The sequence below is a fragment of the Salvelinus namaycush genome, chromosome 21 (genome assembly GCF_016432855.1).
Source record: "Salvelinus namaycush isolate Seneca chromosome 21, SaNama_1.0, whole genome shotgun sequence".
Classification (NCBI taxonomy): domain Eukaryota; kingdom Metazoa; phylum Chordata; class Actinopteri; order Salmoniformes; family Salmonidae; genus Salvelinus; species Salvelinus namaycush.
In genome coordinates, this window is record NC_052327.1 from 26,965,791 (window position 1) to 26,981,052 (window position 15,262).

General features: G+C 41.6%; 2 protein-coding genes across 10 annotated transcripts in view; one reads left to right on the forward strand and one right to left on the reverse strand.

The window, feature by feature from the left end:
* Positions 1 to 1,128: 1,128 nt before the first annotated feature.
* Positions 1,129 to 5,146, reverse strand: fam169b (family with sequence similarity 169 member B). Of its 9 annotated transcripts, none has more exons than XM_039018117.1 (9): positions 5,055 to 5,140; positions 4,664 to 4,806; positions 4,297 to 4,399; positions 4,109 to 4,194; positions 3,595 to 3,769; positions 2,998 to 3,180; positions 2,125 to 2,250; positions 1,800 to 1,868; positions 1,129 to 1,437 (listed from the first exon to the last, which is right to left on the reverse strand). In XM_039018117.1, exons 1-8 carry the CDS (start codon positions 5,089 to 5,091, stop codon positions 1,810 to 1,812), a joined length of 912 nt encoding a protein of 303 aa, XP_038874045.1. In that variant the 5' UTR covers positions 5,092 to 5,140; the 3' UTR covers positions 1,129 to 1,437; positions 1,800 to 1,809. The 9 variants fall into 9 exon arrangements, with proteins under 9 accessions (XP_038874045.1, XP_038874044.1, XP_038874051.1 ...); XM_039018116.1 differs by having other exon boundaries at positions 1,129 to 1,486; XM_039018123.1 differs by having other exon boundaries at positions 2,081 to 2,250.
* Positions 5,147 to 6,854: 1,708 nt separating this feature from the next.
* Positions 6,855 to 15,262, forward strand: part of igf1ra (insulin-like growth factor 1a receptor) — a 141,055-nt gene continuing 132,647 nt past the window's right edge. Inside the window, exon 1 of the mRNA XM_039016884.1 lies at positions 6,855 to 6,930. Coding sequence (XP_038872812.1) covers positions 6,855 to 6,930 — 76 coding nt within the window. The remainder of the gene's footprint in view (positions 6,931 to 15,262) is intronic.

The following is a 15,262-nucleotide window of genomic DNA, read 5'->3' on the forward strand; positions in this document are numbered from 1 at the left end:
TACCACTGGAATTGACGGCCAAAAGCACTGAGTAAAACAGGTGAGTAAAACATCAATCAGATCAGAAAAAACAGGAGTATAAATGTTTGATAGTGAAATTAAATTATTCTGTTTGCTATTGGAACATTGGCTCTGATTCCAATAGGCTGACCCATAACGGTCTATGATGATGTGAATGGGCAGGAGAGGAGGCTGGTTGGAGGAGCTATAGGAGGAAGGGCTTATTGTAATGGCTGGAATGGAATTCATGGAACGGAGTCAAACATATGGTTTCCATATGTTTGATACCTTTCCATTTATCCATTCCAGCCATCACAATGAGTCTGTCCTCCCATAGCTCCTCCCACCAGCCTCCTCTGATGGGCAGCAGCCTACTACCTCTCCTAGGTCCAGGACTCTCCACCACTAATGCTTTCTTACGCAGTAGGTATAGAGTTGTTCTGCTAAGCATTCTGCATGTGCCCCCTGTGTATTTTTCATATATCCTATTTTTGAAAATGTTTACCTGTGTGTGTATTAATGTTGCCCTGCCAAACCACATATGTTTAAAGTAACTGCCCAGTGTTTCCAGATTTCTAAGACTTATAATATGACTTATAATATATTATATGACTTATAATTACAATATGAGTGAAATAGTTTTTCTTCCAAAAACATATTTATTAAGTATGTTAAAAAACATATTTTCTGTGTTGGAATGGTGTGGGCGTACCCCAACAACAGAATGGTGGGGGCGTATACCAGTCATTAAATATATGAAAGCAAGTAGTCCGCTGATTGATTAGCTCACTCTCCTCTAGACCGCTGATTTGTCAGCTCATCCTCCCTCCTCAGGGAGATGACATCATTTTCTATGAGGAAATAGCAAGCATTTTTGAAATGGTCTGTTTGAGATCCAAGTTTGAGGTGGGGGTTTTAAAGTGGTTTTCCTCCAATTTATGCTTTGGCTACCAATACGAGTATAGGACGAGTCAACAACATTATTTGGATAGTAGTTAACAGAATATGAACTTTTAAAAGTGAGATTTTCACTGGGCAGTTACTTTAACACCCAATTATAGTCTAAGATGGAAGGAGAATGATTACAAAGCAGTAAACACATTGCAACAGACACCCATGTAACCACAGTGATGATGTTATCACTTTATTAAGCAGAATATGAAACTGATATGTATTATTTGCAGTTCAGGTCCCAAAATGTTTAACATTTTGAACATCCATTATTTCTAGCCTTAGTCAACACGTTATAGTTGCTCAAAATAACAACTGACACAAATGCCCTTCTATGTCCTGCTACAAATGACATAAAAAAACATGACTCGAAGTCTTCTGAGAACCATGATCCATCTGTGGTCTGAGGTTTAATATCATGTCCCAGCCTGTTTGGAATTAGCACTCCCTTCAGCCTCGTCTGCCGGTAGCTTCTCTCCTTTACTTCTGTGGTGATCACAGCCAAACCATCAGAAAACCAATAATCAAGAGACATCTTGAGGGAAGGGTCAGGCAAGAGGCAGATAGTACAGTTATAAATACACATTCCTCAGACAATGTGAGTAGGCTAAATCAGATGTAATATATTTCATTACACATTGATTTCCCTAACCCATGGATACGTTCGCTTATTTTCCTCCTACATATTATAAATTGTCTTAGTTACAATATCCAGTGGTTGCTAAATTTGTTGTGATGGACTCTAAAAGTCACTTGAGGTTGAGACCAAAGCTAAAACAAGGTCATAAACAGTCCCTCCTAACTACTACTCCGTAACCATAATGAAATAGAAAAATAAATGACCTAACCTGATGATGATTATTTATAGTTTCTCTTCTCCTTGTTCAATGTTGTTGGACATTGCTCATCACTTGAGCCTACAAAGACAATCCCACTTTACAAAGATGTACTTCACATTTAAAATGTATGAAAATAGCATTAAAATAGCTCTAAAATCCTGACATCATATAATCAAACATGAACCCTATTTACAAGTGAAATGCTTTCAAAATGTGCTTTCTTGTCTTACAATTCACAGACCATGTTATGATGTTTACAGTGATATGTCTGTCTCTCATTATCACACAACCTTTGCATTGGTACACCCTGATCCAAACCTAGGGAGGGCCTCACTGTTTGTGCTTCGGTTGAGCTGTATGTTGAGCCATATGTTCCGTCTCTGGCCCCAGCACCCAGGAGCTTCCACCTCATAGAGCCGGTCCCTTTGGTCCTGGTGCATCAGCAGATACTTGCTGCACACTGAAGAGGGAGTTGGAGACATACCATGTACATTTCAGTAAATGACTGGAGGGGAAGTTGGAGATCTACAATGGATAGTTCACTGGAATTGAGACTTGACTTAAATGGGGCAACTTTGATGTTGTCCTGAATTGTCCATAAGGCATAATTACTTTAGTAACATTCCTTTGTTTCGTTGTAAATTGTGCTCAAAAACATGACGTTATAATGTTTAAAAGGTACATTTCTTGACAATTCCTGCAGCAAATTTCTAATTTTAAAAACCTCATTACCTTATTAACGTTTTGGAGTCCAGACATACAGTATAGTATGGGTATCGCGGTTACATTTTATCTGAAAGTGTTGCCCAATTCTTTTTTAAGAGGACAAGGTGGCTAGCATTATTTCAAATGTAATGTAATCTAAAAGTGTGGGTCTATGTCTAAAGATTAGGCTACATACATTATGATTCAGTAAATCATTTCCTGGAAGATAAAGTACAGCTAGTGTGAAACCCTACCCTACCCCACCCCACCCTCTCCTGGCTCATAGATCTCTGACTAGGTAAACAGTCCTTCATAACACACCATAAATTGTTGTGCGTCCAACCAAGTGATAGCGTGTGCCATCTCCAAATTGACTGGAAGCACCTCATATTATCTGACTTTGTCCTTATATAAATTCAGCAATCTTTACATGGATGACTACAACAGGTACAACCAGCATTGACGTAATTAACCTTTGAATTTCTTATACTGACTGACCCACCTTTAATCATACTTGGGGTTATGGGACAGCTGATTCCTATCACTTCCTCGTTGGGGAGGGATTTACAGAAGTCTGCCAGGATCTGCAGTGCCAGACCACTCCTCCTCCACTGAGTCCTCACAAACACAGTGTCAAGGACAGAAAGCTGATAGCTTCGACGAGTGAATCCATCACACAGACTTCCTGAAAGAGCCAATTATACATGATGTTGCTTTGACCAAATGATCAAAAACATATGCAACCCCCAAAAGAAAATAAATTCCTCCCTGCACTGTTTAGCTTTTATAAATTATTGACTTGAAAACAGGAATGGGATGATTGAATGTGACACTTTCCTTTAATTCTGACTCACCCAAATTCAACATGTACACATACAAATACAGAGCCTATTGTGTAAACCGACAGCGTACATATTTTTTTTTATATTTTGGGGGGTTGATTTTCTGCCTGTGCAGCCTTACTATTTTGTTGCAATGCACTGTGTTGACCTAGCAACCCTCCCTGTTCAAAATATAAATTGAGTGCAGATGAGAATCTTTTTGTAAGACACTATTTTTGTCAACTGGCAGAAAATGAGAAACTAACACAATGCCTTACCTTTCTTTTTGATGGTGTAGAATCCAACTGCCTCTCCATTATGCCATAGAATTTTGCCAAATTCCCTCATTGGGTGAGGTGAGAAGTAAATCTCTTCCCCTGAAGGCCTCTCCAAAACTCCAAAAATGATTTGACTAAGCAGGAAAAGTATCACTCTCTCCATAACAGACTGCACCTGTGAATGACCTACACATCTAAGCCTTATCCTAAATACATTGACAAAAGCAACATTCACTGGTTTAAAACCTAATTGGAAGTATTTGTGGGACTAGTAATTTAAATCGAATTATATCAAAAGGTATGGAGGGGCCTTTGCATGTTATTACATGTAATAATACACCCTTTAGATGGAATAACCATGTAAAAATATTTAATTTAGTGCATATTTCATTTATGTTTGCCTACTCCATCTCAAAATGAAGGTAATGGGAAGTCATGGTATAGGTCTACATTTAGTGGGATGCCCTTTACTCTCATTCCATGGAGGACACAAGTGCAAATGTAAAGAACGTACCATCACAAGACCAGATCTGGATTTGATGGATGTCTTCAAAACATCATTTAAAGACCACCACTTTCCATGCAGGTTCAGGGCCACCACTGTGAAAACATAACATTCTATGTAACATTATACTGTAGCCTACATAACATCAACCAAACACAGCAGATCTGAAAGGCAACATTTCCCTGTAGGGTATCAACCTTGAGTTCCATCTGCAGGCATGTGCAGAGTCAGCAGAGTGCAAGGTGGATCATCATCACCGAACAGCTGGAGTCTGCTCACGTTGTCATGTGTCACCTCCACCTGATGAAGGGGTTCAATTTGGCAGGTGATAGATCTGTCACCAACATTGGATGTTTTTGTAAGACCCGTACAAAAAAAGATTGCAGTTTTAAAAGTGCAGTCCACTGTTATTTTGGATGCAGTATTTGCAGTGTACTGCAGTTATACTGCACTCTGACTGTAATATTTTTTTTATAAGGGGGAGATGCTCATCTGTAGCCTACAGAAGCATTATGTTTTATTTGGAGTGAGTGTAACCAGAAACTCATCATTAAAAAAACATACCTTTGAGCCATTTGAGGGTAGAAACCAACGCTCTCCTTCATAGGTGTTTGACGCCAGGGAGGTCAATATGTTTTCAGAGGTTGAACTTAGTTCCCTGTAATCTAGATCTGGGAGGTCAATGGGATATATTTCCGTGATTTCCCCTTGAGCAAAAGTAAAACATAACATTAAACTTTAATTCGAGCAAGGTCTAAACGTAACTTGAAACATTGTCTAGCGTCTATGACTGCTTGCAAATGAACTCTGAACTTTACAAGACGCTTGGAATACGACTGTGTAACGTGTTTGACTGTCAGCAACATCTTAAGAGTATACAAAACGTATAATAAATCGTCTATTGAACATTCTAGCCATTTGTGTCACATAATGGGCTTACGTTACTCTCTTTTACCTGTCTTCTGTGTTTGCGAGGTCCGATTGGATTCCATCTTGAAAATTCTGTCAACTGGACGACGACGAATGTTATGCAACACTACCACCTTGTGGCGACAAGGAAAGTGTGGGGATGGGGAGCAATGGGTTTAAGAAATGGGAGGATCAAGAGCAATTCCAATTGGCAAGCCGGAAGGAGGGGAGAAGATGGCGGAAGTGGATGCTGAGTTCGAAACAAGCACCACGTTGAACAGAGTTGGTGAAGAAGAATGTCCTGAATGGACAACAGTAGTATCGAAAACTGGAACAAAAAGGAAATTGTCTAAAATTGGAGTGGAGGATACGTGTATGAATGATAATGAATAACTTCTTGTTGTGATGCGTTTGTTGAGTAAGGATGCATATGTGGGAAATCCGTTTGAGGTGTTGAAAATGGTGAAGTATGCGCAGAGTGACCAGGAGTCTGTCACAGAGTGACCAGGAGTCTGTCACAGAGTGACCAGGATTCTGTCAGAGTGACCAGGAGTCTGTCAGAGTGACCAGGAGTCTGTCACAGAGTGACCAGGAGTCTGTCAGAGTGACCAGGAGTCTGTCAGGGTGACCAGGAGTCTGTCACAGAGTGACCAGGAGTCTGTCACAGAGTGACTAGGAGTCTGTCAGAGTGACCAGAAGTCTGTCACAGAGTGACTAGGAGTCTGTCAGAGTGACCAGGAGTCTGTCACAGAGTGACCAGGAGTCTGTCAGAGTGACCAGGTGTATGTCACAGAGTTACCATGAGTCTGTCAGAGTGACCAGGAGTGCTCTTATTTGATTACAGTTTTTTGCGATTGCTTACACACTTGTTGCAGAGTTTGGCTCATTGTGTCAGAACTCTACACACAAGCCAAATAAGACACAACACTTGAAGGTAAACATCTCACTTCTATGTCAGAATGAAACTCTGCAATCAAAACCTAAATCCTTTCAAAATGGCATTTTTGCCTCAAAATGATACACACATGCACCATTTGAATTACTCTTTCAAAGCAGCAACACACTGATGTACTTTATACAAAACACTGATGTCTTTAGTTCTTTGTAAACCTTTTTAATTTTCTCATACAGGCTTCTGTGAAAGATTGTTCCAGTGCAGTACATCTACTCACATTTCAATGAACACAAAATAGAAAGGCTTCAGAAACAAATGTAGACAGCTTATTTTTTTGCCATTGCAGGTTTTTACAACAACAAATAAACACAAAGAAAAGTAGAATTACAGTACAGTAATCAATACAATATGTTACTGTAAACTCAAGGGAAAAAAATAATTACAGTAAAATTACAGTGCAATGGTAAACAAAAAATTGTATTGTAAGCTATTGTAAGGGATGGGATGGATGGTTTATGGATCCCGCTTTCTGTTAGGGTCTGGCCGCATCACCACATCCACATCACAAGCAATGTCACCCCTGGCTAGGCAACGGGGAAAATATCGCCTTGCGTGCCATATCCAACCCTGGACTGACCCCACCTCAATGTCTCCGCATGCCTCTTCCATTGCTTGCAGGCGGGCATGTGGTTGGAGGTCATACACTTTCCAACGCCAAGCCGAAAATAATTCCTCAATCGGATTGAGAAATGGGGAGTAAGGAGGTAAGTATACAACTGTGAAGTTATTGTGATTGGTGAACCAGTCCCTGACCAGAGCAGCCTGGTGGAAACTAACATTATCCCAGATGACAACAAACCTGGGCTGCTCTGGTCCGTCCTGTACAACTGCATTATATAGTGCATCCAGAAATATGATTATGTGTGCAGTATTGTAGGGACCTAGAGTGGCATGGTGATGGAGAACTCCTTGCAGACTAATGGCGGCACACAAGGGGATATTTCCCCCACGCTGCCCAGGGACATTCGTAATGGCTCTTTGTTCTATAACGTTTCGGCCCCAACGCCTGGTTTTAGCTAGAATCCAGCTTCATCAATGAAATAAACTCATGAGGCTGTGCAGCTGCATCAAAGTCCAGGACTCTGCAACAGAAAATGCATACACTGTACAGTGAATATGGTGTAACTCAAAACACAGGACTACAATGTCTACATTGTCACACAGGGATGGGGGTAGGGGTGGGGGGTGGGTTGGGTTGGGTTGGGTTGGGTCAGGCACATTCAGTCAAAACTACAAGCTACAGGCAAGGCAGGTGCCCCCACAGACAACACCCCGCCACACTGCCTAGGTCAGATACTGCTTTGTCTGAATGTATCTATGCAGTGCCAATAGGACACAATCTACTGCCATTACTGTATTACAGTATAGTACAATGACACTTACTTGCACATAGTCATAGTGAGGGTCTTTGACTCTAACGCTGTTCCTCTCAAATGGAACCCTGTACAGCTGCTTCATCGTAAATTGGTGTTGATGCAAGATTGGTAAAATAGGGGTAGACATACTGACACGGTTGATATTATGGAATGTTGTGTGACCTGCGATAATTTGCTCTCGTAGTTGATGTAGGCGGATGGTGTTGTTTACCAACACTAGATTGACAATGGCCAGTTCCTGTTCATGGTTAACAGACGTTGCCTTCCACCCTCAAGAGGTCGTCTGGCAGTTCTGTAGAAAATGCAAGAATATGATGTCATTGGTTAGGTTCTTTTTTACATACTGTACTGTCATACTGTACACAGTAAAATCAAAACTGTATTGCATGTACTTCATAGCACTATACCTATTTGTTTTGTTCACTGTGGAGCATAGACCTAATATTGTAGGACTACATTGTATTGTACTGTGATGCAGAATGATGTGCAACAATTACAGAGGTACAGTCTCGTGTAGAAAGTTGAAGACATACCTGTTTTCCAGTCTAAATGTCCGTATTATGAAAGCTACCGTGTAGCGACTCAGGTTGGGCTGGACTCTGCCCAACCTCCCTCATCGTCAGGCCATGATTTATGACATGGTCCACCAAAGTGGCCCTAATGTCGTCAGAAATATGTCTCCGTCTATTGATTGGTCCCCTTCTTTGTTCTTGTCCTGGTCCTACTCCTCTCTCTCTTCATCTTCCTCTTCCTCTCGCTCTCACTGCCTCCTTGTTTGCAAAGTTCTCACAAAAGAGGTGATCTTACCTGAGGTCTATTTGTAGTGCTAAGGCTCAGACTAACTGGTGTTCAATTACTGTAGAAGTGTTTTCATGTGTGTGTGTGGGGGTGTTGCCAATTTCAGGTATGTTTTGCATTTTGAATAGAAGTGTTTTTTCAATGATTGCAAGAGATTTCATTCTTGAACGATGTGTCTAATGTAAGAAACAGTGTGTAGTGTTTTGCAAGTGCGTGCAGAATTGCAAACAAAGTGCAAAGCAGAAAATGCGTTTGTACTTTTGGTGCCTTTGTTTACGACATGGTTACAAAAGTTAAGGTTTTGATGCTTTTGTTTAAGCATTCACTTTCAGTGTGTAAGCAATCGGCAAAAACTGTAATTGTATTTCTGAAGAACAGAGGAAGATTGCAGTGGGCCTCAAAATAATCCAGACAACAAAAGTTTTGTGTTTTGAACTTCGGGGTAGAGCACCCGTCAAAGGAGTCATCTCAGGGGTGACGACATTTGTTCAAGTTGAATACCTGAAGAGAATTCCTGGTGTGGTTGGTGCCCAGCGTCTGAACACTGCAGTGGTTTGGGGACAAAAGCTCTTACAACGTAGCCTATCTTACATAACCAAGCTTCACATGAGTAGGTAGTTGCTCTTTATAAAAATATAACAGGACCGACATACTTTCTTTCTTTTTTTCCCATTCACCCAGAGTGAAGAATTGTAAAGGATTTGGCCTTGTTTCAAGTGTGTGCAGAAGGACAGATTATGCTGAAGAACGGTGTGTAGAAGGACAGATTATGCTGAAGAACGGTATGTAGAAGGACAGATTATGCTGAAGAACGGTGTGTAGAAGGACAGATTATGCTGAAGAACGGTGTGTAGAAGGACAAATTATGCTGAAGAACGGTATGTAGAAGGACAGATTATGCTGAAGAACGGTGTGTAGAAGGACAGATTATGCTGAAGAACGGTGTGTAGAAGGACGAAGGTGTTGCAATTGTGGTGGGGATCATGATCCCGCGTTCCTGGAGTGCCCTGTAAGGGTGAAGGAGATTGAGGTGGCAACAGTTAGAGCGGTCAATCGAATCTCCTATGCGGAGACGGTAAAATAATTGAGAAAACAAGTCATTTATTTATTTATTTCATTCCCCTATTTTAGGGTAAGCCCCTATTTTACCAGGTAAATTGACTGAGAACACATTCTCATTTATAGCAACGACCTGGGGAGTAGTTACAGGGAAGAGGAGGGGGATGAATGAGCCAATTGTAAGCTAGTTGAAGATATGGTAGTGGATGCACCACAGCCTGGTTTAAATGTTTGCTGTCAGTCAAAAGATACCCTGTGTGTTAAAAGGTGGATTTTGTGGATTTCATTGCCACAGTTATAAACTGTACGGCACAAGTCTCAAAGAAGTCTAAGAAACTGGACATTATTGTGACTGCGGCAGTTTTTGCGATTTAAGGATTTTACATATGAAGACTTGCAAGGGGTACTATAGAAGAACAAGCAGTGCCAATTGGGCTGATATGTTGCCACTCAGGACCGTTTTAGGTGCTGCTTTGGCCGTTGTGTTCTTCGGCAGAGATGGCGCTAGGTATTTCAGCTAATGTAACATTTTGCTATTCACTTAAAGCTCTGTATTTGCTGTAACGTTAGCTAGCTACCAGTATCTATGTTCTTCATAGATGTAGCTAGCTACTAGGTTTTTAATTACGTGTAACATAACCGTCTTTATGTATCTGTTACGTTAACTGTATAGCAAGCTAGCTAGTTAAGCTTAATGTTAGGCTGTGAAAGAAGATAGCTATTTAACGTTAGCAGCTAAGTCTTAGCTAACATGTTAATTAATTTTTCATCACTAACAACAACATGGTTAGTGTTAATCTTGTTGGTCCTTGTTCTATGTTCACCCCTGGTTATCAACTAGCTAATTTATTAAAGTATTTCTCACTTATGTTTGTGTTTGACAGCATACCACCAGAGATAGATATTTCACTGGATGTATAAATGTGAAGCATCCGGTTGGTCTTTCCACTCACTACCAAATATGGTGGTGAGATGAAGCCCAGTGGCCGGCAGTGGAAGAAGATGGAGCGAGAGATTTTGGCCGACATTCTGCACATTTTCTCAATGATGAAACATTTGATCTCAATACAGTTTTCAGTTTCCAAAACGAGAATATGTTACAAACAGAGTGGACTAAGTTTTGTAGACTTTAACCTTTGCCAAAGTTTCAAAAAATTACGTTGTTTAGAAGGAGTTATTGCACACGCACACTTCACAGAGTAGGCATTCCCTAACAAAAATCGGCAAAGGCCCGGGTATCCTGGAAGGATATTGACCTCATCCCGTCAGTCGAGGATGCCTGGTCGTTCTTGAAAAGTAATTTCCTCACCATCTTAAATAAGCATGCCCCTTTCAAAAAATGTAGGACTTAGTTCACTCCAGATCTGACTGCCCTTGACCAGCACAAAAACATCCTGTGGCAGACTGCAATAGCATCGAATAGTCCCCGCGATATGCAACTGTTCAGGAAAGTCAGGAACCAATACACGCAGTCAGTCAGGAAAGCAAAGGCTAGCTTTTTCAAACAGAAATATACATCCTGTAGCTCTAACTCCAAAAAGTTTTGGGACAGTGTAAAGTCCATGGAGAACAAGAGCACCTCCTCCCAGCTGCCCACTGCACTGAGGCTAGGTAACACGGTCACCACCGATAAATCCATGATAATCGAAAATTTCAATAAGCATTTCTCTACGGCTGGCCATGCTTTCCTCCTGGCTACCCCAACCCCGGCCAACAGCTCCCCCCCCTGCAGCTACTTGTCCAAGCCTCCCCAGCTTCTCCTTCACCCAAATCCATATAGCAGATGTTCTGAAAGAGCTGCAAAACCTGGACCCGTACAAATCATCTGGGCTAGACAATCTGGACCCTCTCTTTCTAAACTATCCGCCGCCATTGTTGCAACCGCTAATACCAGTCTGTTCAACCTCTCTTTCATATCGTCCGAGATCCCTAAAGATCGGAAGGCTGCCGTGGACATCCCCCTCTTCAAAGGGGGTGACACTCTAGACCCAAACTGTTATAGACCTATATCCATCCTGCCCTGCCTCTCTAAAGTCTTCGAACGCCAAGTTAATAAACAGATCGCTGACCATTTTGAATCCCACCGTACCTCCTCCGCTGTGCAATCCGGTTTCCGAGCTGGTCACGGGTGCACCTCAGCCACGCTTAAGGTACTAAACGATATCATAACCGCCATCGATAAAAGACAGTACTGTGCAGCCATCTTCATTGACCTGGCCAAGGCTTTCGACTCTGTCAATCACCGTATTCTTATCGGCAGACTCAATAGCCTTGGTTTCTCAAATGACTGCCTCGCCTGGTTCACCAACTACTTCGCAGACAGAGTTCAGTGTGTCGGAGGGCCTGTTGTCCGGACCTCTGGCAGTCTCTATGGGGGTACCACAGGGTTCAATCCTCGAGCCGACTCTTTTCTCTGTATATATCAATGATGTCGCTCTTTCTGCGGGTGATTCCCTGATCCACCTCTATGCAGACGACACTATTCTGTATACATCTGGCCCTTCTTTGGACACTGTGTTAACTAACCTCCAAACGAGCTTCAATACCATACAACACTCCTTCCGTGGCCTCCAACTGCTCTTAAACGCTAGTAAAACCAAATGCATGCTTTTCAACTGTTCACTGCCCGCATCCGCCCGCCCGACTAGCATCACTACCCTGGACGGTTGTGACCTAGAATATGTGGACAACTACAAATACCTAGGTGTCTGGCTAGACTGTAAACTCTCCTTCCAGACTCATATTAAACATCTCCAATCCAAAATCAAATCTAGAATCGGCTTTCTATTTCGCAACAAAGCCTCCTTCACTCACGCCGCCAAACTTACCCTAGTAAAACTGACTATCCTACCGATCCTCGACTTCGGCGATGTCATCTACAAAATAGCTTCCAATACTCTACTCAGCAAATTGGATGCAGTCTATCACAGTGCCATCCGTTTTGTTACCAAAGCCCCTTATACCACCCACCACTGCGACCTGTATGCTCTAGTCGGCTGGCCCTCGCTACATATTCGTCGCCAGACCCACTGGCTTCAGGTCATCTATAAGTCTATGCTAGGTAAAGCGCCGCCTTATCTCAGCTCACTGGTCACGATAACAACACCCACCCATAGCACGCGCTCCAGCAGGTATATCTCACTGGTCATCCCCAAAGCCAACACCTCCTTTGGCCGCCTTTCCTTCCAGTTCTCTGCTGCCAGTGACTGGAACGAATTGCAAAAATCGCTGAAGCTGGAGACTTATATTCCACTCACTAACTTTAAATATCAGCTATCTGAGCATCTAACCAATCGCTGCAGCTGTACATAGTCCATCTGTAAATAGCACACCCAATCTACCTACCTCATCCCCATATTGTTTATATTTACTTTTCTGCTCTTTTGCACACCAGTATCTCTACTTGCACATCATCATCTGCTCATTTATCACTCCAGTGTTAATCTGCTAAATTGTAATTACTTCGCTACTATGGCCTATTTATTGCCTACCTCCTCACACCATTTGCACACACTGTATATAGACTTTCTTTTTTTATATAGTGTTATTAACTGTACGCTTGTTTATTCCATGTGTAACTCTGTGTTGTTGTTTGTGTCGCACTGCTTTGCTTTATCTTGGCCAGGTTGTATAAAGGTGCAAAATGTTTTAATAAAAAATACATGCTAGAACAGGCCAATAGGCTCTCACTAGCTCGTGCTTGGTTCTGCCCACCTCCTTGCTTGTTCTGTCCACTAGGATTAATTTGTTCCCACTGGAAACGTCAGGCTGTGGTCTATCTTGGGTTAGTTCTAAAAATCTTTAATACCACTGTGAGAAAAGACGCTGATGCCTGTATAGAACTGTATAGAATTATTCATGTGCATGAAGTGCAAGTTATACTGAACAAAAATATAAAGGCAACATGCAACAATTTCAAAGACTTTACTAAGTTACAGTTCATATTAGGACATCAGTCAATTTAATTAAATTCATTAGAGTTTTTCCTGACAAACAAACAGGCTTTATTACAGACAGAAATACTCCTCAGCACCCCCCCCCCCCCCCCCCCCCCACACACACACACACACACAAACACTCTCCCTCAAAACTAGAGACATCTATGGCATTGTGTTCTGTAACAAAACTGCACACTTTGAAGTGGCCTTTTATTGTCCTCAGCACAAAGTACACCTGTGTAAAGATCAGGCTGTTTAAGAGAAATAAGCTTTTTGTGTATATGGAACATTTCTGGGATGTTTTATTTCAGCAAACACAGGAAGGAAAACACTGCACACTGCTGCTCATGCTCCCAGGTGATTTTATTTATAACAACGTTTTGACTCTTAGGTCTTCATCAGGCACATAATGGTCGAAATGTTGTTATAAATAAAATCCCCTGGGAGCATGAGCAGCAGTGTGCAGTGTTTTCCTTCCTGTTTTCCAGGAGTTTGCCTACAACTCCTGCACCTGCTGAAAGTACCTGGATGTGCGTATGTTCTTCAGCTTTTATCTTTTGTTTCAGCTCATGAAACAAGGGACCAAACACTTTACATGTTGTGTTTAGATTTTTGTTTTGTATATATCACTGCCCCTTCTGCAAGCCTTCTAGCTACAAAACCAAGAGACTATGCGTGTGTGTGGGCACACATGCAGTCACACAGATTGAATGCTGTGCAGCATAGAGGTAAAAAGCACATACCTACAGTTCAATGTTGACTAATGTGTCTAGCCTGCTTATTTTAAATTTAAGTCATTTAGCAGACACACTTATCCGGATTGTCTTACAGTAGTGAGTGCATACATTTTTCTGCTGGTTCCCCATTGGAATTAAACCCACAATCTTTGTGTTACAAGCACAACACTCTACCAACTGAGCTACATGGGATGCCATGAGGACGGCACCATCAAGTCTGGGGGTGTCTCAGTTCACCCACTTGCTCACTCTACTGGATGTCCCACTCAGGTAACATACACATTTCAAATATTGTAAATGGACATCTCTCTCTCTCTCTCTCTCTCTCTCTCTCTCTCTCTCTCTCTCTCTCTCTCTCTCTCTCTCTCTCTCTCTCTCTCTCTCTCTCTCTCTCTCTCTCTCTCTCTCTCTCTCTCTCTCTCTCTCTCTCTCTCTCTCTCTCTCTCTCTCTCTCTCTCTCTCTCTCTCTCTCTCTCTCTCTCTCTCTCTCTCTCTCTCTCTCTCTCTCTCTCTCTCTCTCTCTCTCTCTCTCTCTCTCTCTCTCTCTCTCTCTCTCTCTCTCTCTCTCTCTCTCATACACATACACATACACATACACACACACACACACACACACACACACACACACACAGCAACAGAGGACTGCTGTAACCACTTCGTCCAGAAGAGGGACATTGTCGTCATTAAGTTTATATATTAAAGGACTCCGTAGAGGAGAACATGGTGAGGATTTAGAGGAAGATGTCACATACAGGTGATTTTCAAACCCTAAAAGCAAATGGTGTTTTGATCATTGTTCCACTTCACCTTTCACCAAAGTTTAGAATGATAAAGAATAGGGAATAAAACCGGATTATTTTCAACTGCTTCGGGACTCCTGGTTATACAACACATGACCACACCATCAGACCAGGCTAAACATTGATGTGATTTTGACTTCCTGTATCATTACTTGTACTCCATGTAAAATCTGTGGTTCAGGATTGTTTAGCTTAACTGAATAGGCGATATTAAGTTTATTTCGCAGGGACAATCTAAAAAATGTCTCAGAATGTGAGTAGTGACGCTTTGAACCTGATATGTCCTTAACATATAGCTCACCAAATCATGATTTATATAATAAATATACACTACCGTTCAAAAGTTTGGGGTCACTTAGAAATGTCCTTGTTTTTGAAATATATATATTTTTTTGTACATTGAAATAACATCAAATTGATCAGAAATATAGTGTAGACATTGTTAATGTTGTAATTGACTATTGTAGCTGGAAACGGCAGATTTTTAATGGAATATCTACATAGGCGTACAGAGGCCCATTATCAGCAACCATCAATCCTGTGTTCCAATGGCACGTTGTGTTAGCTAATCCAAGTTTATCATTTTAAAAG